Below are 24,326 nucleotides of genomic sequence, written 5' to 3'. Positions count from 1 at the left end.
GAAGCACTTAGCATGCTCCCACCTCTTCCTCCTGTGGAGGGGTTAATGAGTGAAACAAATTGTGTGGTGGCAGGGCTGGATTCCTTTGGAAAGCTCCTCTCCCCTTCCAGAGCCTTTGGATTCATCTTTCTTAAATAAACACACTTCAGAAATCTTGTGGAGTGTAAATAAGTGAGGGCAGCAGCAAGAAAGCGATTGCCAGTGGATAATTTGTAGAGCTGCTTGCAGCTGGCCCATCCTCCTGGGGCCAGACCTGCTGATCGGCAGTGCCCTGTTTATACCAGTGATCTGGGCACATAAGGACCTTCACTTAAAGAGGTTTCCATGATCCCCACTCATATTTTCCCTCCTGCTTTTTGAGCTGTAATAGGCAAGGCACTGTTGACTGTCAGTACTTCAAACAATAACCTTCTGAATGATTTAGCAAAGCTGCTTCTTCAGTAACAGCTTCCTCTTGGTTGAAATACATTCATATTTGTCTAGGACAGAGCTTTTGGACTGCTATTAAATTTACATGGCGAGCTGGCAGAGCAGCCATCTTCATCTGATAAGGAGAAAGGTTAAAAACAGCCTCCTCACAGCAGCAGGGAAATATTTATGAACACAGAAGAATCCTGCCACTGTTGATTACCCCAGCTGGGGGACAAGGATAGTTCACGTTAAAAAGATAAAACTGCTTAAATTGCGAGTCCATCAGGCTGGCGTAGTGGGGTAGGATGGAGAGTTTGGTGGTGTAGGTTATGTGTGGGGTTTGTTTTCTTCACTTGACAAACCCCTAATGCTGGAGGGGGGTTTGTACAGCTTCTCACATAAATTAAGAAGGACGAAGAGGAAGAAACCTTGCTGAGGTGCAGTGATGGGGGGTTGAGATATCACATCACACAAACACTGCTTTGAGGATGGATGGGCAGGTGAAAGCAGCATGACTAAGCGTGAGAAGAGAATTAACACACCCACAGAAGAAGCAAAGCTTGGTTGAGCACACAAAGACCGGGGGGACCATCACCCGACACCACAGCTAGAAGGGTGCTTGCAGTGCCTTCAGTTTGTTATCACTGACCCAGCAAAGCTTGCAGATGGATTTTGAAGGCAAGACTCGCCAGACCTACCTATCACCATAAACAGAAATCAGGTTGACGCAACATTGCCCACTGTAAAACGTGACCTATTCAGCTGAGACTCTAGAGGAAGGAGACAGCCTCATCTCTTGGGGCTCCAGAAAAGTGTTAGCTACAGATGCAGCCAGATAATTCCTAGTCCAGCCAGAGAGCAGAAGAGCCTTGTGTGTAGCTGAAGAATGAGCCAAAGCACAGGCCAAGCTGGGATCAGCTTATGCAAGGACAGATTCTTCAGAAATCTGCCAGGGACTAAGAAGCGCATTTCAGAAGGGATACAGGGCCGTCAAGCACACAGCATCCTTCCCCAGTTCAGGGCTGGCTTCCTTTTCCCTTCAGTGTGAGGGGCCCTATGCTGGCTCAAGAGATGCAGTCCCAAGCAGCTAAGCATCATGACCTTTGAAGAGCCCCTGGCACTTCTTTGTGAGAGCAGAGAGGCATTTACAATGGCACTGTGGCTGACCTCCAATGTGTGCAGATTACTTTTTGCCTCCTTAAATATTCTTTGCAGTGTCCATGAGCTCTAGAAATGCCAGAAGTGCTGGAGCAGCTCCAGCTGAAACAGATAACTTTATATTATTCATTTGGAGAAGCAACATTTTCACCTCCTATCCTAAACTGTTTCAGATGCTAACTGGGCTGTTCAATAGCCCCTGCATTTAACCACGGTGTCAGCTGCCTCCCAGCCATTGGCACAGCAGTGGCTCCAGGGTAAATAAGCAGTTTGCACCAAGTTAGAAGCACCACGGCAACCTCCCATCTCTTTATCAAACTCACTGGGCTGTAGGTGGCAAATAACTTCAGCAATTCCCAAATGGCCTCAAAATGTAGCGGCTGCAAAGAGGCAAATTAGTCATTTTATGCTCTAAATACTTAATGTCAGTGCTAAAAATGAAGAGATGGAAGACTGTCCTGGAGAAGCGGATCTGGAGGCAGCCAAAAACAAACCCCGTCCTCATCTGGTATAAACCGATGCAGAGCAGCAGTGCAGCGATGCTGGTTTACACCCGCTGCATCACTGACTGAGCAGCATTACAGAAGAACAACCCATATGAGGCTTGAAATATTTTTACTGACAACCAACAGTCTTTTCTGACCAAGCAGAATTTGAAACTGAGGCAAAAAAGATTACTTCAAACATGCTGCCCGCTGACAGGCTAAGGGAGGTGAAAGGCACAGTGTGAGGCTTTTCTCCTTGGTGGGAAATAGGGAGGGGAGAGATAGGAAGCTGGCATTGCAGAAAGGAATTGAACAACAAATCAAGACCTAACAAGCACAGGCCATGGTGTGCCTTGAGAGGGATCAGTGCGGCAGCTTTGTGACATGGGCTAACTGAGGCAGCAGTAATGTGGACCGGGAACAGTGGAGCCCATGGCTCTCACCCTGGGATGGGCACAGGAGCTGCTTAAAGCTGATTAGTCCTAGTATTGTATCCACGGGCTTTGAGCTGGGAATGGAGCCTGGCACCCCATCTCTTTCACTCATTTGATTAGCTCCTTTTCTTTTGGCAGCTGAAAGGCCTCTTGGCAGCACCGGGGCTTCACATCTTGTTGAGCTGAATAAGAGGGAGCAGGGTTTTGGCAGGGACAAAAAAACATACCACTGCTCCATCAATGGCCTCATTATGGAATGCTGTGGCTCTCAAGGAGTGGCAAAGAGTGATGCAGAGCTTTCTTCTGGTAGGCAAACATGGGTTGGAAATGCATTTCCAGCTTGACCTATTATTCTGAAGATATCATCTCAAAGGGAGATTGAAAGCTTGATGGTCTTTATCTGTGGAGGAGGTGTGAGTGCATATTGTCTGTCCCTGGGCTGAGGGTCTAGAAGTCAGCCTTTGTGTGTGCATGTCAAGAGCAAGCAGATTGAGCTAAACCATCTGAAGCAGGAGGGTGGCACAGAAAATTAAAGGGCATGCAGGTTTTTAGGAAGTGGTTGGAATTCCCCAGGTGCTCAACAGGTGCTCAGCACCTCATTGTGTTAGGACCAAGGACCATGTAACAGCTGTATTGTCTCCTGTTCATGCCTCTTGAAAAGCTAAAACAACATGAGAAATCAGCCACAAAGTACTCTGAAGAGGTAGCTGGTCACCCAGCTGGCTGTGTTTTAGAGCTCTTAACTCATTCTATACATTTATTAGAGTATAAATCAATACTATTTATTCATTCAGGCATAGTAACAAGACTGGTCATATAGATACCATTTAATTGACCTGAGCAGATACATTTTTAAAGACATCTAGGTGAGAATTTTTAACAAGCCTGTAATAATGTATCCTGCAAAGTCTATTTTCCCTAGTGTCATGTCCAAGCGTGGGGATTTTGAGGAGCATTCATTGTTCCCAGTTGTTAACAATGTACTGCCAAGGCCAGAGTCAATCAGGTTAGATCAATACCAAATGATCTGGAAAAGCCCAACCCCTGTATTACTACTATGAATTATTTTACTGTTTAATAATTATTTTATATTTTTATTATTTTATTATTTTACAAAGGGTGGCACAAACCACACAGTGTGTGTCATGTTGAAGTGAGGCTGAGTGCTTTGAAAGCAGACCAAGTGTACCTGCAAGTAAAAACTTGATGTGGTCTGAGGGAATAATTTGACGCAGAAGTGAAGGTCAGCCACGTAAGGGTGAAAATTACAGGAGTGGAAGATGACCCAGGAACACTGCAAATGAGTTTAGGGCTGAAAGTTATCGAGTGTAAAATATGCTTGGGTGGGTACTTGTAAGAAGGAAGAACTGGGCCAAGAGGATAAAATGGCTCTAGTGGTTTTGATGCAAATGTCCCAAGTCCTGTGCTCTCCTGATCCTTAAAACCAAGTCTTGTCTGTGCTGGTCCATCCCCAAGCCCCAGTTGTCCAGGCTTGCCCCCATTAAGTCCCCCCCTTGGAGGAGTGGGAGCAGAGTGACACGTCATCCTGTTTGTTCCCAGCTTTTCCAACAGCCATGCCTCCCTGCCCTGAGCTCTGCAGCTGGTGCCCGCGGGCGGGCTGCCTGTTCCCCCTGGCAGCATCCTTCCACGAGGCCAGGGAGGGTGACAAACTGGCACTGCCTGTCGCATGCCCAGTTGCAGCTGGGCTGGAGGTGGGAAGATGTGACAGCAGGCAGGGCTGCTGTACTTCCCCGCAGGCAGCCCTCCGTCTCTGGGCAGGGTGATGCCGGCCAAATTCCAGCCTTGCTCCAGCAGGAAATTCCTCATTCTCTGGGGTTAAGCTAAATTAAAACCATTTCAGAGGGGGAGGAGTGAGAAGCAACCTCATCATCTCAAAACCTGCTCAGATAGAGCTCTGCTTGGCATATTAATATGAATAATAAATAGCAGTTGTTCATCCTTACGGATGGATTTGCTCTGCCCACAGCAGAGGGTGAAAAGAAAAAGTGTGAGAGGAGCATTTCCCACCAGTTCTCCATTTGCAAAGCTCTTGCTTATATGGTATTGACTGAAAGAAGATACAGAGGAAAGACATTAGTCAAATAAAATGTTTTTACATCAGGGACATCAGTGGTTGAGTTGTGCATTATCTCAGAGAGTCTCTAAGGAAAAGGAGAGGAAGAGCATGAACCCGAGGGTGGCTTCAGCCCAGGGTAGAGACCAGCACCAGCACATGCTGATGCCCTCTGTCCCTCCTGGCCACTCCAGGTAAATTCCTGGGCTTCCTCCTCCTTTCCCTGCATGCCAAGAGCCCACTCCTGGTGTGGTGGGGCTCCAAGTCAGTTGTGTTGTCAAAGAAATGGGAGCCAGCTCCATTGTGACTCCTGACCCAATATATGTCATGTTCCCAGGGCATCCATGCCACCTCCTGGGACATGGAGTAAAAGCTCTGGCAGCTCGCTTGACATCATGATCGTAAGCTTTTAGGCATTCCCATGAGACGGGAGGAAAAGGAAAGGCAAGAGCAGGGTGTCTGCAGGCAAACATCTTGGCTGGTGCTGGGGAGCTTCTCCCCTCTCAGGCAGATATCAATCCCATCAGTTATCCTAAGGGCATTTTACTGTGGCAGTCACTTAAGTAAGGGCAGGATGCACATTCAGTAGCACCACGGTGCAGTCACAGACATGCCCTTTTCAAGGCTGGTGCTGTCAGACAGGGCTATAGGTGCCACCGGTAGGACATGGAGAGTAGAAGAGGGGTCTGTGTTCTCCCCATGTTTGAAGCCTCGGGTCCACTAATCTGGGAAATGACCAGCTCAAAAGGCTGTAAGAGCAAATGTGCTTTTGCAGCTATAGTGATTCTGCAGCTTGGATTGCACACATATCCATGTACTGCGTAGCCCTGGAAACCTTAAAAATGGGTGAAAACATGTTTCTTTCCTAATGGGAAGAGCCAGAGGGATGCTCCAGTGCTCTGGCACCTCGAATCTCACTGCCCTAGGCTGTGGAGGGAAGGACACAGCTCAAGCAGGGGTGGGAACCTGGGTGGATAAAATCAGCCCTGGCTGAACAGCTCCTGGGACCCAGGAAGGCTCTGCCTCGGATTATTTTTAACTAGATGGAATCTTCAAATACATTAAAAAAAGGGGGGTAAAGAAAAGAATAGCCAATTTGTGCGAGCTCCCCTTCTCCCATTAAGTCGGTGAGGTGGTGCTGTGCATTTCAATGGGGGCAGGACTGTGCTTCTCATGAGATAAATTGCACCCTGTCCCTTTTCATGCTCTGTGCAGCTAGTCCTGGCTTGCTCAGCTTTGCTCTTTCCTGGCCCCCCTGCGAACACTCCTCCCTCCCTGATATGCTCCCCAGCACATTTTTTTGTTGTTGTTGTCACTGAGCTATTCATTTTCCATAGGCTGCCTTCATTCCCCTGGCCTTTTGCAGCTAGGAAACAAGATGTTGCCTTGGAAACAAAGCCCCTTAGATGTTTGGAGTCTCTGGGATTGCTCTGTCTGCCCCCGAGTACTTTTAGGCTATTTTTATTAACCACCCAAAGATGCAGCAAGCTCAAAGCAGAAAGTAGCCCTGGGAAGTGGAGACAAGGTGAGGGTCTTACTGGCATTGTTCACTCCACGGGGTACATGGGTTTTGCAATACACCATGGGCTGAATGTGAGAGAAACAGCATCTCCAGGGAGTGCTGCGCATGCAGAGCTGGGGCTGGATGCAGGCACAGCTGCAGAAGCATGCAAAGAGAAAGCAGAAGGAAGAGAAGGGAAAGAAAAGAGGAGCTAAGAATGGCAGGCATGTGGGGTTGTTGGAATTTCTGACTTTCCAAACAAGCAACAGTGCCACGGAGGGACCACCACTCTACTGCTGAGGTGGCTATAGGCCTGCTCTGCTTATTTAAAGGAAACCAGATTTCCAGACCTGTCAGACAACTGCAAAAGTTTCTGCTCAAAGTTTTACTGACCTGTACAGTTCTCTGTGCTGCAGGGCGAGTTGAGGGCAGTAGAAAGAGCCCAGCTTGAGCTTTGCTCCCAGCCAGGCTGCCAGAGCATGCCATCTCCTGCCCAAATTTGTCTGGGGGGGGAGGTCTGATCCCTTCTACAAGAGGGCTTTGGGGGCCAGTGAGAGGCTTCACTGTTCCTGTTTCCTCTTATCCAGAGTCATCACTGCCAAAGTGACACTTCCAAATACTGATCCCTCCATGGAGAACATTTTGGAGTAGGTTTTTACTCCTTCTTCAAAGATGTAAAAAAAAGAAACAAAACAAAAGCTGATTAAAAGACGCTCCCTAATTGCATGCTGGTACTTCAATTATTTACAAGTCAGCAGAAGCATTCCTGAAAGAAATGAATATATATTATTTTCCAAAAAATAATCAGAACGGTATTAAGTGTAAGTATTATGTCTCATGTCAACACAGTCCTCTGCTGTGCACAACCATGAGACAGGGCTTCCAGCTGCAGCAAGTGCATGACTTGCAAAGGCAGGGAGGCACAAAGAGAGAGGGAGCAGGGAGGGGAAGGAAGGAGAGCACCACAATAGGATGGACCTGGGAGAAGAGGGTGAGCACTGTCAGCAGCACATACAGAGGTGAACACCACCAGGTCACAGACACGGAGAGCTTCGACCATGTTGTTCAACCAGGTGCTTAACGTGCTGCAGTTCTTTCAGGTTCTTGACTACAGACAGGTGCTGATGCCATCTCCATCGGTCTGTGGGGCTCCAGGAGCTCTGCAGTGGTAGCAAAATGTTTTCAGGGGGACCCATTCTATATTACCCATATGCATCATTTAGGATTACACCAAGTGAGCAATTTCACTCTTTCATAGCATTTTCCATCATAGCTGAGCCTCACAGATGCCCAGGCTAGCAAGATGCTCACAGACTTTCTTCTCCCTTCTGGTGCATTCTCATGGGAGCTAGGAAGTCTGCCTCATCCTCAAAAGTGTCATAAATGCTGGATGCTTTTTTCCCATTGTTTCTGTTTTTCCTTGTCAATGCTATGTGATGCCATGGTTACAGAGATATCAGAGTAATCCAGCCACAGTAGGTTATGGTCTTCTTGATTTTGACATTCTTTGATACTGTATTTGTGCCAGAAAAATAAATAATACATACACACAAGAGCGTCAAAGATTTCTGCTAGGCCCTGAGCCTCTTTCACTCTATCTTTGTTAAGCCATTATATTTTCCTGCCATCTACTTATTTTGTAGACTATCATGTCATCTGAGGCTGCACCTGAGGTCCCTTTTATCCATTCTCTCTGAAAAGAGCAGTTAATAAAAGAAATTTGCTGTTAATAGCCCCAGTAGCAGCTTCCTCTGGAATGGCAGTCCCCACACCGAACCAGTAAGATTCTGGTCCTTCCCCTTCCTCTTCTCTCACTTTGTATTTCTTCCTCCTCCCACCCTTTCCCTACCAAAGGGTTGGGGAACTTTCTTGACACTCTTGTAAGGAAAATACAGGGCAGCTTTTCCTTGTAGGAACCTGAATTAATGCATAATCAAATCTGTTAGTGTGTGAAGTGCCTCAGCTCCAGTAAGGAAGAACTTGGTGGAGGTTAGTCTCTGTAGTCCCCACTGATCAAAAGAACTGTTCCTCAGAGCCTGTTGCAAGCACCCACATCTCAGTTTTGCGGGAGATACATTCGCACATGAGAGATTTAGCTATAAACTTGCTTTCCATCTACTCTGAACTCTGGGGCTCCTTGTAGGCAGCCACAGACACCTCGACCAGACATTTCTCAACCTCAGCCCCATCAGATACAGCTTCTACTTGCAGCAAGACTGCAGCCAAATGTTCTTCCACCCCCACATCGTCATAATCCTGGTCCTCACTGCAGAGGACTCACAGGCAGCTAGAAATTAAGAGGGAGGGAAGCTAAACGAGGGTTGCTGTAGTAGTAAGAAGTCATGGGCAAGATTTTGCTAACAAGCCACTCAATGAGTCATGTCTTGTTTCAGCCCATCCCCTTCATGGTGTTAATATGATGCCTCTTGAGAGCTGGTTGTGTGCAGCCAGAGACCACAAACCAGGAAGTTATCAAACAATGCAGGCAAAGGCAGTAAGCATATGGGTTACACAGGCAGCTTTCTTGGATGTCTGTATTGGGAACTGCTGCCCATGACAATCCTGAAATGATCACAGTTTTGCACACTTTGATTTGCACACTTCCATCATCTCCTGTCATAGAGGTTCCCCAGAAAATGGTGATGTGCAACAGAGAAAGCTGGGTAAAACAAAGTACTTGAATCTTTTCTGAGGCCCCTCTTCCCAGAGTGCTTCTTCTTTAAACAAATAAAGGAAACCTGATTAAGTTTGCAGAAGAAATCCAGTTCCCAAAGTGCCCTCACTGCCTGGCACAGTATCCCATTAGTTAATATATAGCCAATTACTGGGGCAGCTCTTAAACCACAGTGCCAGCATGGCCTCTTGCCCTAAGGGCCTGTATCCTGGCCATGTAGGTGTCAGAATTATGTTCCTTGCTTTGCTCCTGCAAAGTCCAAATCAAACCCAAGGAAAACATGTTTGTCTGCACTCAGCAGTGGTCAGTCATGTAAGACATAGGGTGAAAGAGTACAGGACTGAAAACCAGAGCACTTGAGGCGGTGAGAATCCAAATTAAAACAGAAAATAAGCAGTTAATCATAGAATCCGAGACTGGTTTGGACTGGAAGGGACCTTAAAGCTCATCCAGTTCCAACCTCTGCCATGGGCAGGGACACCTTCCACTAGAGCAGATTGCTCCAAGCCCCATCCAACCTGGCCTTGAACACTGCCAGGGATGGGGCAGGCACAGCTTCTCTGGGCAACCTGTGCCAGGGCCTCAGCACCCTCACAGGGAAGGACTTCTGCCTTACATCTAACCTAAATCTCTCCTCTGTCAGTTTAGAGCCATTCCTCCTTGTCCTGGCCTACAGGCCCTTGTTAAAAGCCCTTCTCCAGATTTCTTGTTGGACCCTTTAAGCATGGGAAGCTGCTGTAAGTTCTCCGTGTAGCCTTCTCTTCTGCAGGCTGCAGGGCTCCTAATAATAAAATTCTTGTACTTATTACTAGACCTGGACAGAAATTTTTGATGAATTTGCTAAAAAAAAAAACCCCAGAGTCTAAAAGAAACCAAAGCCATTTGTAAAATGCAGTCAAATGTGCAGGTAGTCATGTCCAGGAGGAAAAGTTGGAGAATTTTTCTAAAAGATTTTGCATTCCTGAAAAGCTAAAGGTTGTGTTCATTTTTTCCAAATTTTCATTTGGAAACCAAATTTTTGCTTGAAAATTCACCTACATGTAAAATAATATCTCTGAGCTCCCAAACAACTCGAAAGAAACAAAAATACTCCCGCAGGGCTCACGGCCAGTGCTTTGGCTGGATGGGAAACGAAATACTGGGTAAGATTTGAGGTCCACAGAAGAATGCAGAGAACAGGCTGGATCTAAGCTGATTTTTCACAAGATCTGTTTTTTTATGATCTTCCACCAAGGGGAAAATCCATGATTATTTGGCTGCTGTGATACCTGCTCTCACACCAGCAATGCAAGAAGTAATTTGGACACACAGAGTCAGGCAGAAGGCTTGGGCACAAACACCAAACCCACTGACTGCTGTTGGATGTTTCAGTGGAGAGCAGTAAGAAATCCCACCCAGATATCCCAATTATGGGTTACAAAGAAAGGGAGAGGAAACAGAGAACTGAAATGTAGCAGGATTGGGGTGGGCTGGGGAGATTTTCCTTTTTTACCTTGTCCTTTAAGTATGTATCTTCAACACAGATCACAAGTGAAATAGGATAAAATGAAACAAGGCTCTTGCTGACTGAAATACTGTCACTTCCCTCAGGGACAGATGACTCTAAACCACGGACTTAGTCCTTCGTTGTAGGGATCACTGGTAAATCTGCTAGATTAGTTCTAGAGTGGAGATGAGCATCCACCATTCAGCATCAGGCTCTGAGCATTAAACGAATTACTGGGTTCCAGCACTGCACAGCTTCCCTGTGTGAAATCAACATACACAAGTGGCATTTAACCGGGGATGTAAAATAATCTAGCTTTGTCGTGGGAATACTCCCACCACAGGGGCTGGTTTTCCTTTCTGTTCCAAAGACAAAGCCTGTTTTCCCTTTTGAGACAGGAAAGATTGGCATGAAACCGTGTCCCATCTGCCTGCCACCCTTGCACACTGGCTTGGAGGGATGTTGATGTGGAATGTCTTAAAAGACATTTGACGTGTGGAAGATGTGCAGGATAGAGCTGTCAGGAATTCCCAGACTCAGAGCAGGTTCAGAGAGAATCACCATCACTCCCACTCAGCTCATCCTCAGCCATCGCTTTGCGATGAATAAAAGCCATTTGTTTCAGAGGCCTGGCCCTGATGCATCTTCTCCACCTGCATTCCCACTATGCGATATCATGCAATTCCCTGCTGTTTACTGCCACACAAACACTCCAGTGCCACTACATTTTATGGGCTTTTATACAGTGGAGAGGATCATACGGAGAAGAGAAGGGCAGGAAGCTGCAGTGATTGTGTTCTCTCATCTTTCCGTGTTCCCAGCTCCTGCTCAGCACTGCAGCAGGGCACTTCCCTGCAGAGAGTGAAACCATGTGGCTAACATCCCCCATCTGTGTCTCTCTCCCTTGTCTCCTCCCTGGTGGGCAGCACTCTCTGTGCCTGCATGGCCTGGAAGTCACCATGATATTTGGGCTTGCAGATCCCATACCCAGTTACAACCACCTCTTACTCGGTGCTTGTGAAACAGAGGACCCATCAAAGCATCCTGCCGTCAGAGGGACACTGGTGGAGTTGTCTCAGGGATGCCATCTTCTTAAATTAGAAGTGACTGGGACAGATGGTGCCGTTTTCTCACCTTCCATTGCAGTTAACGGGTGAGGACCAATTTTGAGACCATTTAACACATGCTTTTTGGCTTTCCCATCCTTCCTCGGAAAAATCAGGTCAGCTATGCACCGTGTTTGTCTCTGAGCTCCTCAGGGACAGAGGAGGACCCTACAATTTCGTACGATTTGTTCAAGCGAATTTGGGATCCCTTTTGCATATTCTGTGCTAATGGATAGTGGGGTTTTCCATCTCTCTGGTGAATGCAGTGCTGTTTCCTACAGCACATAGGGCTGTAGGAACTCTTACAATTGTGGTAGCTGTCTGGCAGCCCACTAGTTTAGTCTAGTCTGTGTACCCTTGAGTCCCTGGATTGCCAGATAGTCCATAGTCCAAGCAAACAGGGAACCTTATTGCACATGCATTGCAGAAGGGATAAAAAGTATATACCCATATAAGACCCAGCAAATTTTATCAACTGCAGTGTCATAAAGAAGTAGTACCAAACAGACAGTCATTGGCTTGCTTTTAAAGCCATAATAATATTTAATATCAGTCCTGCGCAACATCTCCCCAAATGAGAATCAGCAGACAGGAAAAAACAGCTGTAACCAGGTTTCAGGATAGAGCTCCTAACTCGAGTACCAGACACACAACCAGAAGTTGTTTGGCCAAGGCAGTCAGAGGTGGTGGTGCCATCTTGGCTCCAGAAGATACGGAAATCAGGGCTTTAGTAGTTGCTAGCCAGGCAGCACAGCCTCTGCACATCACCATGGCTGTTTCTCACTCAAAATAGCCTGTCTGCTGACAGATAGCAGCCTTCTGGTGTGGTACCCAAGCACCTTTCTGTGAGCTGGACAGAAGATGGCTAGCATGACACTGGGGAAAGCCAGCCATCTCTAACCGAATTTGTTAGGCTTTCTCTAAAGGGATAGATTTGAATTAGCCAGTAGATAGTTTTTTACTCAGCACCTTCCAGCGTCTCTCAGCAAGCCAAATGCTAAGCAGAAATGGGGAGGCCTCAATAAAATGTTCTGAAGGTAGATGGGAGAGTGGAGCATGGAGAAGTTTGTTCCTACTGCAATTCACGGCAGCTGCTTCATGCCAGACAGATATCCACAGATTGAGAGGTCAGCTCTTAAACACAGATGTGTGAGAGTGAGGGGGAGAGTCATACATGCAGCTATTTATTCAGCACCCACAAAACTCCTATGGACTTGGAGCTGGGCCCTGGATGTCTCTGGAAGAAGCATATTCACCAGGCCTGCTTGGTTTCAAGAATTCATTCAGGCTTTAAATACTGTGAAAATAACTGACTTTAGCTGTGGTGCAGCCACACTTGAGCTGAGAAGCAAAGCCCACATTTCTGAGGTGCTCTGTAAGGAGGAGGAGGAGATTTTTGGTTAATGAGACACATTCTGCCCTCACGTTATGGAACCTCTTTTCTCACTGAAGTAGCAGAGGCCATGCTACTGTGCCCTGAGGTCAGGATCTGGGCCTGGCCTCCTCCAGGGGCATCCTTTGTGTGCCTTTTCAAGGCATCAGTTTGATTTCCCCAGGTTTCTGACTGGTAATGGCCACAACCTTTTTCATGAGATTGCATCCTGATAACTAGTACTATGCCTCTGATTTGTCTTGCAGCACCAGCAAAATACATTGCTCATCTCTCCCCCCATGCATGGGTTTTCTGAAATGTTCTGAGATGCAGCTTTCAAGTACAATCAGCTACCAAAGAAAATTGTCCCAGTGTTAACCTTTGAGATAGGCTGAGTGAGAAGTATGATTAATCAGAGCAAATAACTGAAAAAAACCCATATTTACTGGGATTTAGTTCACCAAAAGGAAAGGACAGTACAACATGACACAGGTCAGTGGGTGTCAGTCAGTGCAGCTCTATCGGGCTTAACAGATTTCTAGGACATAGCTTCAGATAAGGCTTTGCCTTTCCCTTAAATTCTCCCCTTCTGCAAAACCATTCCTTAAGCAACTTCAGAGGATCAGAGTAGGATTTACCCTGGGATGTCAGAGATGGTTACCTGAGTCCCACTGCAGTGCAACTCTACTGCAGCTAGGGCAGGAGCAGCTCTGTGGGTATCTTTGTGGGCACAGATCATGGCTAGTGGTGAGAGGCAAATAATTAGGGGTGGTCAGTATTAGCATGAGGATGAAGAACTTCCTTGCAGAGACAAACACGACTGCTGGCAATGTCAGGCTGCTGGGAAGAGCCCCTCTCCCTTCTAGCAAGGTAACAAATTAATAGGACTGTGTGGCTGCTACAAGCAAAGTCACAAGTTTGCTTGCTGAGCACAGCCTGTGTGCTTGGTGACAGTGACATATGGGAGACAATTAAATAACTGCAGTTATGTCCAGGTTAGTGAGGAAACAGATCCCTTTATGAACTAGATTTATACCATGTGTCTGGTGCAAAGGCAGACACAGAGCCCAGGTTGGAAAGGAGCCACGCTGACTTCCCACTAAGTTTACAAGCTACCTGTTTACATATACCTTTGGATTTCACTGTCGTACAACCCCACCACCCTGCCCTGGCGCTACAGAGTCCTCCCCATTCCCTGTCTGGCATGGAGGTTGTTCTTTAACACAGGGTTATTTGGTCTTTAGGTTGATGGCTAAAGCCTGGATGTATAATGTACCATCCCAGGGTTTCCAAGCTCAGCTCTTCCCCTCAGACAAGCCCAGCCCAGACAAGCCAGCTCCAATTCTCCCACGGAAGGTGGGCGCATTCAGCATTCAGGAATGACAGTGAGCTAAATAAATCCCACTCCTGACAGCAAGCAAACCAAAGGCAATCAATTCTGGGCTGCATCCCCAGCAGCATGACCAACAGGTCAAAGGAGGTGATCCTGCCCCTTTATTCTGCTCTCGTGACACCTCACTTGGAGTATTGTGTGCAGTTCTGGTGTCCTCAACATAAAAAGGACATGGAACTGTTGGAACAAGTCCAGAGAAGGGCCACGAGGATGAACAGATGACTGGAGCACCTCCTGTATGAAGATAGGCTGAGAAAGTTGGGGCTGTTCAGCCTGGAGAAGAGAAGGGTGCGTGGAGACCTCATAGCAGCCTTCCAGTATCTGAAGGGGGCATATAGGGATGCTGGGGAGGGACTCTTCAATAGGGACTGTAGTGATAGAAGAAGGAGCAATGAGTTAAAACTTAAACAGGGAAAGTTCAGGTGAGACAGAAGGAAGAGGTTCTTTCCTGTGAGGATGGTGAGGCCCTGGCACAGGTTGCCCAAAGAAGCTGTGGCTGCCCCATCCCTGGCAGTGTTCAAGGCCAGGTTGGATGAGGCTTGGAGCAACCTGGTCAAGTGGAAGGTGTCTCTGCCTGTGGCAGGGAGTTTGGACTGGGTGAGCTTTGAAGTTCCTTTCAACCCAAACCAGTCTGGGATTCTGCGAATCAGCTTGGGGTTAAAGTTTGTCCTGCTATGGAAAATGCAAGCCACTGGGAAATGGCATCAGGTTGCAGTGGAATCGCTGTGGGGATGGGCTGGGATGCACCTACCAGTTAAGAACCAGCCTGAAAGAGACCAGCCCAACCCCATGTCCTCCTCTCAGCCAGCTTGTACCAAGGCCATGGGAGGCAGAACAGCTGGGGAAAGACAGAGGCAGTAATGGAAGAATCAGCCTTGCACGATTCCATGGTTCCTTCCAGCAATCCCAGGGGCAGAGCACTGCCTATTTTTAGCTCCCAGGGTAGCTGAAATACCACCGTGATATTCATTAACGACAGTCCTGCTGGATGGGAGCTGCAAGGCCGGGCTGGGGGGCTGTTTGGTCTGGTTTGTTTTGCTTTATTTAATTGCTGTCTTGAATACAGAGTCAGAGCGTGGCAGGAGGCTCGGCTCCTCTCACCTCAGGAAAAGCAGGAGCACCAGACTCAGGGGAGGTGGGAAGCGAAAGTCAATCAGGCAGTATTTAAAAATCTACCTGCTGAGCCCGGGGGGGGGGGTGGTGGAGATTTTAATGTCATTCCCAGCTTGAGATGCAGCCTGGAGAGTGAAAAAAGAAAGGGAGATCTTCTGTTCTTGAATCCTTAATTGCTCGTTAAATCATCTCACAAGCGCCTGAACTCCTGGATGGCTCCATGCTCCTTGACAGAGGGGCTTCATCCTTGGCAGGGAGGGGGAGTGCTTTCAGAAATACCTCACCTTCTTTTCCTGGGTCTTTAAAACTGAGAGTTCAATGGTTCAGTCTGCAAAATGAAACTTCAGACTGAAATATTTTTATTGCCATTCAGCAGTAGCAATAAACTTCCCTGTGAGCCATTCCCATGCTCCAGCCTACCCTGCAGACAGCTGCCTGCACTGCAGGAGGGCAGCTCTGCCATCCCCAGAAGGGATCTCCAGTGACTGCACAGGAGCATGTGCCAAAATAACCCCCTCTCCTTCAGCCCCACTTCTGGCCCAAGCAGACCTGGTAACCACAGCCAGAGGTGCTTGTCCCTGGTCACTCCTGTTCTGCCCTGTCACTGCTGTTCATCCATTTCTGCTCAAACCCTCTTGCTTCGGATTTTAAATCGTGACTCTGCCACGAGTCTCAGTAGTGGAAATGGTGAGGCAGCTACTTCCCAGCACAGAAATGAGATGCCCATGCTGTTCCTTCTGATGCTTCGCAGAAAGCAGCCTGCAGTTAAATCTGCAAAGCTCAGAAAAAGCCCACGCCCTGCCTGTAACAGCTGGAGAGATTTGGACATGCTTTGTGATCACAGGCAGGTGGACGGATCTGTGACTTACACATATAAATCATCTCCCCAGCAGTCAAGATAACATAAGAAAGACCTCCTCCCTACCTAGCTGAAGGCATGGATGCTTTTGTGCACCACCCATGCACAAGAAACAGGGTCATGCCAGAGCACAGTCCCAAGCGGACTGGCCATTAGCAGGTCATGTGTTATGTAGAGTCTGTGAAAAGAACAGAATATCAGCTCCAGCAGAACAGGCAAACTGTACTGATGATTTATGAATATTCACTGAGCTCACAAAGCACTCCAGGGCAGAAAACAAGCTTTTGAAATTAACTGAACTCCTCAAGGTTCTTCGTTTGTCTTGCCTTTGAGGTGTGAGTCATCAACATTACTTCTCCAGAGCAAGCAGAGTCTGTACAGAGGGCTGGGAGGAATCCTGGGCACCAGAAGTTAAGTATTCTGCAAAAAAGACTTTATGAACATGAAGTCTTCAAAACATAGAGACTCCACCCCATTAAATTTTATGGAATGGTGTCTCCATACAGTACGGACTTCTTCAGCCCATAAAGATGTTTAGGGGACTTGAAGCTCTTTCTCTGAGCACTGAAGTTTCCACCAGCTTCAGTCTCCACTAATTTGGTGCTCTGTAACTTTTCAATAATTTCAATATTCAATAACAAAAGGCTGCAGAGGAGTTTTGCTCCTCTCCACGCAGGCCATGCCATACACCTCATTGTTCCCACCAAAGCAATTAGATTAATGTGGTGCTGTCCAACACTGCTGCTCCTCTACTTTTAATTGCACCCATGAGCTAAGAAATAATCTGCTTGCTTTGCCTGTAACGCCTTGTCTCCAGTGCTCTAGCAGTACGCAGGGAGAACAACCCATTCATCAGTTGGGTTGTTCCCATCATAGCTGCTAACTGAGCAATGGCTAGGAGCAGCAGCAGCACCTGGCATTGCAGAGGAACAGGACAGAGCCTGTTGTAGCCAGGAAGGTTGTAGGAGCTGCTCCCTAGCAGGCAGTGCATGGGCTCCCCAGGAGCTGCATGCTCATCTGTGGGTGTCTTTTGCTGTAATGAAGAGGGGTTGTCTGTCCATGGGACAGTGGCAGCAAATCATGGGGACTGCCCACTCTCCCCTTTGTGAGAAGGCTTACACCTATATTTGTCCAAGAATAGGTTCTATCTCAGACAAGAGAAAAGGTAATAAAACAGGGTGGTTGTCTTCACTGCTTTCCTGTAAGCACACATGAGGAATCTCAGAATGGTTTGGGTTGGAGGGGATCTGAAAGCTCATCCAGTTCCAACCCCCTGCCACAGGCAGGAACACCTTCCACAAGAGTAGCTTGCTCCAAGCCCTGTCCAACCTGGCCTTGAACACTGCCAGGGATGGGGCAGCCATGGCTTCTCTGGGAAATGTGTGCGAGGGCCTCAGCACCCTCACAGGGAAGAACTTCTGCCTAAGAGCTCATCTCAATTTCTCCTCTGTTAGTTTAAAACCATTCCTTCTTGTCCTGTCTCTACAGGCCCTTGTCAGAAGCCCTTCTGCAGACTTCTAGTAAGCCCCCTTTAGGTATTACTCTAAGGTCTCCCCTGAGCCTTCTTTTCTCCAGGCTGAACAAATCAGAACAAATAAGAGCTCCACTTTTTCCATTAATTACAGCAGTAACAATTGAGTTTTTTTCAGCTGGTAGATATATGAGACTACCCCAACATATCCAAAGTCATGAAGGAAAAACTGCAGATTATTCAACATCCCTGGGGCTCCTGGAGCCTGGGGGGGTGTGGAATGTGAGAGATCCACTTACCACAAAGCAGGCAGAGGGGAACAAGAATTTGGGTGTCCTGCTTTGCAGACAAGAGAAGCATCAGCCACTGGGACTATTACAGTAGGGATGAACTCAATGTTCCAAGTCTGTCTAGACGTTCCCATCCTAAATCTGAGACATCTTCCAGACCTGAGTTGTATTAGGGAAAAGCTGCCATTCCAGCAACTGACATACTTCTACCCAAAAAGATTCCATCTGCAAGCAGTCAGCTGGCCCAGCCCTCACTGCCATACTCCTTAACCATGGGAGATTCCTCTCCCTGTGAGTCATAAAGCAAGACAGCCAGCCAAGGTGTTCAGTATTACCATGAATTAGCCCCTGTGGCAGGGGCTTAGAGCAAAGAACAAGAATTCAGGAAAAGCAATAAACCAGCATCTGAAATAATTGTTTCTGGAGCATTTCTGATGTGCTTTGTGATACAAATGGCCCCTACTTCAGCAAAGTTAAACCAGGCATTGCTGCACAATATGCATCCCTTTGCTAGCAATTTAAAATGTCCTTGTACATACATGACTTCCTTTCTGTTCCCAAAAAATTCCACACATCCACAGTGCCAACTGGTTTGGCTGCTGAATAGAAGTATTTGTTGATATGAGGTGGATTGCACAAATAATCTCTTTTCTTGTGGCTTTCTTGTTCCATCCTCCTTTTTAGCCTTCTGCTAGATCATATGGTATGGATCCTAAAGGCTGCAAAATGCAGGCTCTTTACTCCTCATGGTTTCATGAACTGTTTCTGAAATCTCTAGCTCCTAAATCTCCCTTAAGCATCTATGTGACCTCTCTTTTCCTTTCTCTGCAGGCTGATGCCAAGATGGTCTGTGACGTTGTAAGCCGGATGGAGGACACAGAGCCCTTCTCTCCGGAGCTGCTGTCAGCTATGATGAGACTCTGGGCAGACTCTGGGATCCAAGAATGCTTCAACCGGTCCCGAGAATATCAACTTAATGACTCGGCCCAATAGTGAGTATCCTTGTCCATAGTCTTTGACATTGAAATTGTAACTAAAGTTAATGACCTCATAGCAGTGGGTCTGAACGTGATTCTGCTTACAGCCTGGACGTGTGTTGTGTCACAGGCTGCTGCAAGTCAGAAAGGATCAGGCAGGACATTCAAGTCCCCTGTGGCCAACCTGGGATCAGCTCTGTGACCTGAAGATGAGGTTCCCAAACTACTCCCAAACAGCTAAAAGTAGGGTTCTGTAAACACAGATGTAGTGAGCAGAGACAAACCAACTTGTGGACGTGGCTGGTGGCTTCTTCATTTGTCTGATACATAACAGAAGGGTATGATTACCTGCTGTGTATAGCAGTACATCTCTTGGGTTTGCTTTTCTAATAGTCATACACTGTACTGGTAGGCAACTGGATTACCACCACGGGTAAAAGATGTCTTTGCTTTTACAGTGTCATAATGTTCTCATAATACAGTCAATGGTGTCTCTACCATTAGGTATTTTCTAATGTTGATTGTCTGAACCCGTGACTTTGGTTCATCCCATCATAAGGACAGAACATCTACTTATAAACGGCTGCTCTGGCTCTGAAGAAATGTGAGTGCCTCCCCAGTTTCAGTTCAGAACCATTTCTAATGGTAATTCATCCAGCCTGTTTGCCTCCACCTAGGCAAGGAGGCTAAAGCCTTTCATTCCATAATTTTAACTACAGCAGCTGTAGTAGTCAGGCAAAACGTCGCAAGGCCCTGTACTGTGTCTTGGCAGTAGTCACATAGCTAGGTGTGAGCATAAGGAACAAGCAAGCACAGAGAGATCTTATCCCCATTTATACCTTGGACCTTTTTGGCAGTCAGGGAAATAGAGGCTTCCCCGGATGGTGACAGGGGAGTGCTACATCCATGCTTTTGGCTTTCACATTACCCCATGTCAACAAGTTCACCAGCTGACTCACACACTTTGGGAGTTGTTATTGTGTGTTTCGATTGTCTGGCTTCGCTGTTCAGGGTTTTCCTGGATATCTGTCAAAACATGAACCCAAGCACCGGTGTGGCTGATGGTTTTATTCTGTGTGGTGGGCCTGATCATCCCCAGTCTGCACGAGCTTCTCCTGTCAAAGCTGGCAGGGCAGCTGGGGAGTACAGGATTGTTTCTGCTCTTGTGGTGCTGCAGGAGAAGGCGGGTGATGACACATCTCTTGGCACTGACCAAAAACCAAATGGGAAACCTGCAGATATGTAGTTGGTGTCACAGCATCCCACCCAGCCGTTTCTCATCAAAAGCATCTACATCTCAGTGCTGATCCTAACATTATGCTGCCTTTTAATCATTAGTAAGTGGACGTTCGTGTTTTATCTGTATTTCATTGCCTGTAATAGCAAACTTATCCTTATCTTGCCAGCAATTATTTTTTTTCTTCACAGAAGAAGGGTTTGAGGGCATAAACATACCTTTAGAGATATAAATTACATAAAATGCCAGTCCTAATTGCATTACAACCTTGTGGAAAGTTCTTCAATTGTTTTAGAACCAATTACTTTGAGGAAAGTGTTTTGATTTTCCTTCCATGTGAGATAGCAGTTGAAGATAATAAGCAGCGCCCTCCCAGAGTGACCAGCTGCTGGGCAATTCATCAACCAGAGTTCTGAAACCACAAGCAGTTTCTAGACATCAACCAAGGAGGCTCTGTGCTGTGGTATTTTAAGCAATATCAGTGTGCTGTTGTAGCCCAGCTTAAGAAATCCTCCTTGCAAGGGGAGGGCTGTACTGCCTCTCCTTCATTACGCTCTGAGTCATGCTGTTGCTGGACACCCTTTTTCTCTAGGCTAGGTCAGATGGTGAAGCTGAAGATAACAAGTTCCTTCACGTTTGGGCACCTGCTGCCATTTAGGTGCCTCTTGTGGTTCTGTGCCCAGAAGCAGAGATGCTGTCCCATGGCAGGGCAGTGTAATGTGTCCTGCTGCACCTCGAGGCCTTGGTGCCATCACACCAGATGGTGATGCAAGTGAGAACTCAGTTAGCATTTATTCACACCCAGTGGACTCCAGTGAAAAGAGGCATATTTTTCATTTAATCCTTCAGTGCTTTGAGGTTGTTTTTCTTCTGCATGACTGAAAGATTTGGGACATTTTTCTGTGTTTCCCCCTTCACCCCTGCTGCCACTTCCCCCTACCCCGGGAAAGGGCTTATCTTTATTGACACTGATAAGTGATTTAAAACACTAGCAGCTACAAAATGTGTCTTCAGTTGGGGCTGAATTTAGGAAGCTGAATCTGAAGTTCCTCAAAATTTGAAAAACTGGAATAGCATCATTCTTACTTCAGGCTTCCCTTCTTGGTAAGCCGTAGGGTTTGGTGTTTTGCTGGCAGGAGGGAAGCTTGCTGCAGGAGACGGATATTGCACTCCAGGGCTGCTCAATACATGTCACAAAGCCCAGAGGCACCAAGTGACCATGTCCTGTCATTGCCAGCATAGGTGAGACCTTCAGGAGTGGTTCAGGCACTTCCCTTCACCCCAGAAACCACATACCGACTGCTTTTCAGAACCCACTCCACTGCCTGGCTATTTCTAAGGAACCACCATTCGGGCTTCTCCAAGCCAGCGCTGCTGCTGTTCCACATTGCTCTTTCAGTGCTTTACCTTGAGGTTTTATTAATGGCTCAAATAACAGGCCTGTTACAGCCCCTGGGAGACCAAGTCACAGGGTAATCAACAGCCTGCCAGAGCTAGCAGCACAGCTCATACTAGTCTAGCACTGATTTCACTGACAATAGATGCAATATTTTGTATTAGCCTAAACAGGAAGTGAGTACTGGCCCTTCTGTAAAAGATGGGCAGGAGTGCATTGCTTTCTACTCTCCCATGCACACCTGCCTACTGATGTGGACTTCCTTGCAAAGCTTTGCTTCTTTTAGGCTTAAAAGTCATCCTGTCCTTAGCAAGGATTTCATAGCTACTGCAAAGAAACAGCAGAAAACAGCACTTTTGCAAAGAAAAAACATGGCTGAGGAAGATGGGAGGTTTTGTAATGGGCCTTCTGTGTCTTGGACTGCAAAAAAGTAAAACCATAAGAACAGAAAGAGAAGGGTGAGAGTAAGACAGAGCAGTTGGTTTCATCTTTTTTCATTACTGCATTTTTTCATCATTCCCTAAGGCAAATTTATGGGTGGGTTGAGTTCCACATTCCTAATCTCTTGATTATGTTTTTATTCCTACTTCGTCTCCTCTTTCTTGTCTCCATGCCTAGGAGCTAAATCTACCTCTGATCATCAAAGACTCTGGGCACTGCTGATGTCTTTTTCTTCTTTAGCCAGTTTTTGTCTGTGGAAGCACATCTGTGACCCACATTTTGCTTTCAAAATGAGCAAAATAGAGGTTTCCAGCTGGTTTCCTTAATCTCCTGCTTTTGTTCAGATTTTAAAATTGTTTTGTACTTCCTAGCCTGGAGTTCCTAACTAGCTTGGTCAGTGAAGCATAATGCATAGGGCAAATTTGAGATTAACCACGCTTTGAGAAGCCTCTAAACTTCAGGAAGGAGAGGAATGGAGCAGACACAGCATCCACACAAACATTAGTTTTCCATGTGCATATCCAAACAGGAGCAGGCCCTGTAAGATGTGTAGGCAGGGATCGTTTGCAAGTACACAGATACAAAAAAGCCAGACTCCATCTCAAGTTATTCTCCTGCTTCCAAGTACACTGAAAGATCATTTGATAATACTAGGGCTGTGAAACTACCGTGAAAATGTAAAATATTTTTAGGCCTGCATTCAACCCATCCATCTTCACACATATCAGAGGTGTCAGGGCTAGGAAGCTTGTTGTCTTTGGCTCTCTCCGTAGGGAGTGAAGAGAGGGAGAGATGCCTCTGGAGAGGGATACAAACTCACTGCTGAAGAAAAAGAGATGCAATTGCATCTGCTGCTTTACCATAGCTAATTGCAGGCCTAACATCTCAAGTCTGTGCCAAATACCAAGCCCAAACAGGACAACACTTTGGTCACTCCATCTTCCAGAACGGTTCTGCCAGTGCCTTATAGAAAAGCAGCACCAAACACAGAATAAAATACCTTAGTGCCTTCCTTATCACCCTGTCTTGTGTAGGACTGTTTTCAGATCTCTTCCTTGCAAAAGAATTGTTTTTTCATAATGGCGTCACTTTTCTACTGTTACTTATTGCATCCCACATGCCAACAACACACTTTGCATCAAGAAAGCAGTTAGGGAAGTAGAGCCAGATGCTGTTGTGATGTGGTGAGTAGCTTCCAAAGTGAGCCCTGACAAGGCAGCATTGGAACACAGTGCCCATCTCTGTCCTTGGAAACACTCCACACTGAGCCCCCTGAGCTAACTTACAAACTGAATTTAACTTTGAAACTGGCCCTGCTTTGAACAGGGGATTGGCCCAGAGGTCCAATCCAGTCACTTTTGAGTTTGTCTTTGCTTTTTTTCCCCTTGCTTTCTCTCATGACACTATGTTTAAAAGAGAGGTCTTCAGCGTTGGCTGCAGTCCCTGTTCCTAGCCATGCAGGACCATGCAGCTTTATGATAATAGACCACGAAACTTGCAGGACATGGGCATTATGCGTGACTGGCAGGACATGGTCCATTTTAATGAGCTGCAATTGTTGCTAGCTCTCTCAGACTGAAGAAAGAAAAATTATAGGTCAAGGTTTTGCATTAATATTACTATCAGGTACATAGATTCCATTTTCTTATCACAGCTTCTGCATTAGAATATGGTTTTCTGCGTGCCTGTCCTACTTGTGCCTGTCACTTGCACTCCCTTGCATTTAATTGGAGGGAATAGCAGCAGAAATGGAACAATCCAATTAATTGGGATAACTTGCATTGTGCTGTTTATTGAAAAGCACGCCTTTGTGTTTTGGAGCCCAATTGCCAATAAAGCAGAAGGGGAAAGTGCATCAATAGATACGTTGTAGATACATTTGTCTGAATTTATGGTTTAACTTACCCCTGTAAGTAAATATGCCCATCAGCTTTGAATAATTGAGTTCATCCTATGATAAGAAAAACAAAACAGCTCATAAAGGCCAGAGCTGGTTGACTGGAACCACCACCATTGCTCAGTTCCCACAAATGAGATGCAAACAGATTTCCACGGAAGAGCAATGTCTGCTGGTGCCAGATCTGGAGTAGGGCTGCTTCTGGTAAGTGCAAGGTGGGGGAGACAGGAGCAGACATTAGTTTGTTACTGTCTAGCAGGGTTGAGCTTGATACAGGTCCCAGGCTTTCTTAACCTCAGAAATTAAGGAACTGCTGTCGTTAAATGGCTACTCCTAAGGCAGTGTGTGAGATGGAGGAAGGGCACAACAGGAAAGATGTCTTTGAACTCAGCTGGATGTTTCCCAGCATCTTGCCCTCAGTCTTCATCCACCTGGAGACCCGATTTCACCAAAACTGGGTGCAATGTCTCCAGGGACTGCCTCTGTTAGCCTAAAGCAGGTCAGAGACTACATCACATGACCTTGAAGGTGGGTGTTAAGCAATGCTCACC

At 46.6% G+C, this 24,326-nt stretch overlaps 1 protein-coding gene across 2 annotated transcripts in view; it reads left to right on the top strand.

The window, feature by feature from the left end:
• GNAO1 (G protein subunit alpha o1) overlaps window positions 1-24,326 on the top strand; it is a 146,504-nt gene that overhangs the window by 78,236 nt on the left and 43,942 nt on the right. For both annotated transcript variants that reach the window (XM_061375833.1, XM_061375832.1), the window contains exon 4: window positions 18,659-18,819. In XM_061375833.1, coding sequence (XP_061231817.1) covers window positions 18,659-18,819 — 161 coding nt within the window. The remainder of the gene's footprint in view (window positions 1-18,658; window positions 18,820-24,326) is intronic.

This window comes from Neopsephotus bourkii, unplaced genomic scaffold (genome assembly GCF_033783945.1).
Source record: "Neopsephotus bourkii isolate Nb327-2 ecotype Australia unplaced genomic scaffold, CSIRO-AGI_Nbou_v1 NB_1678, whole genome shotgun sequence".
Taxonomy (NCBI): Eukaryota; Metazoa; Chordata; class Aves; order Psittaciformes; family Psittacidae; genus Neopsephotus; species Neopsephotus bourkii.
The sequence above is the reverse complement of the archived record's forward strand: the minus strand, read 5'-3'. Positions and strand labels throughout refer to the sequence as shown.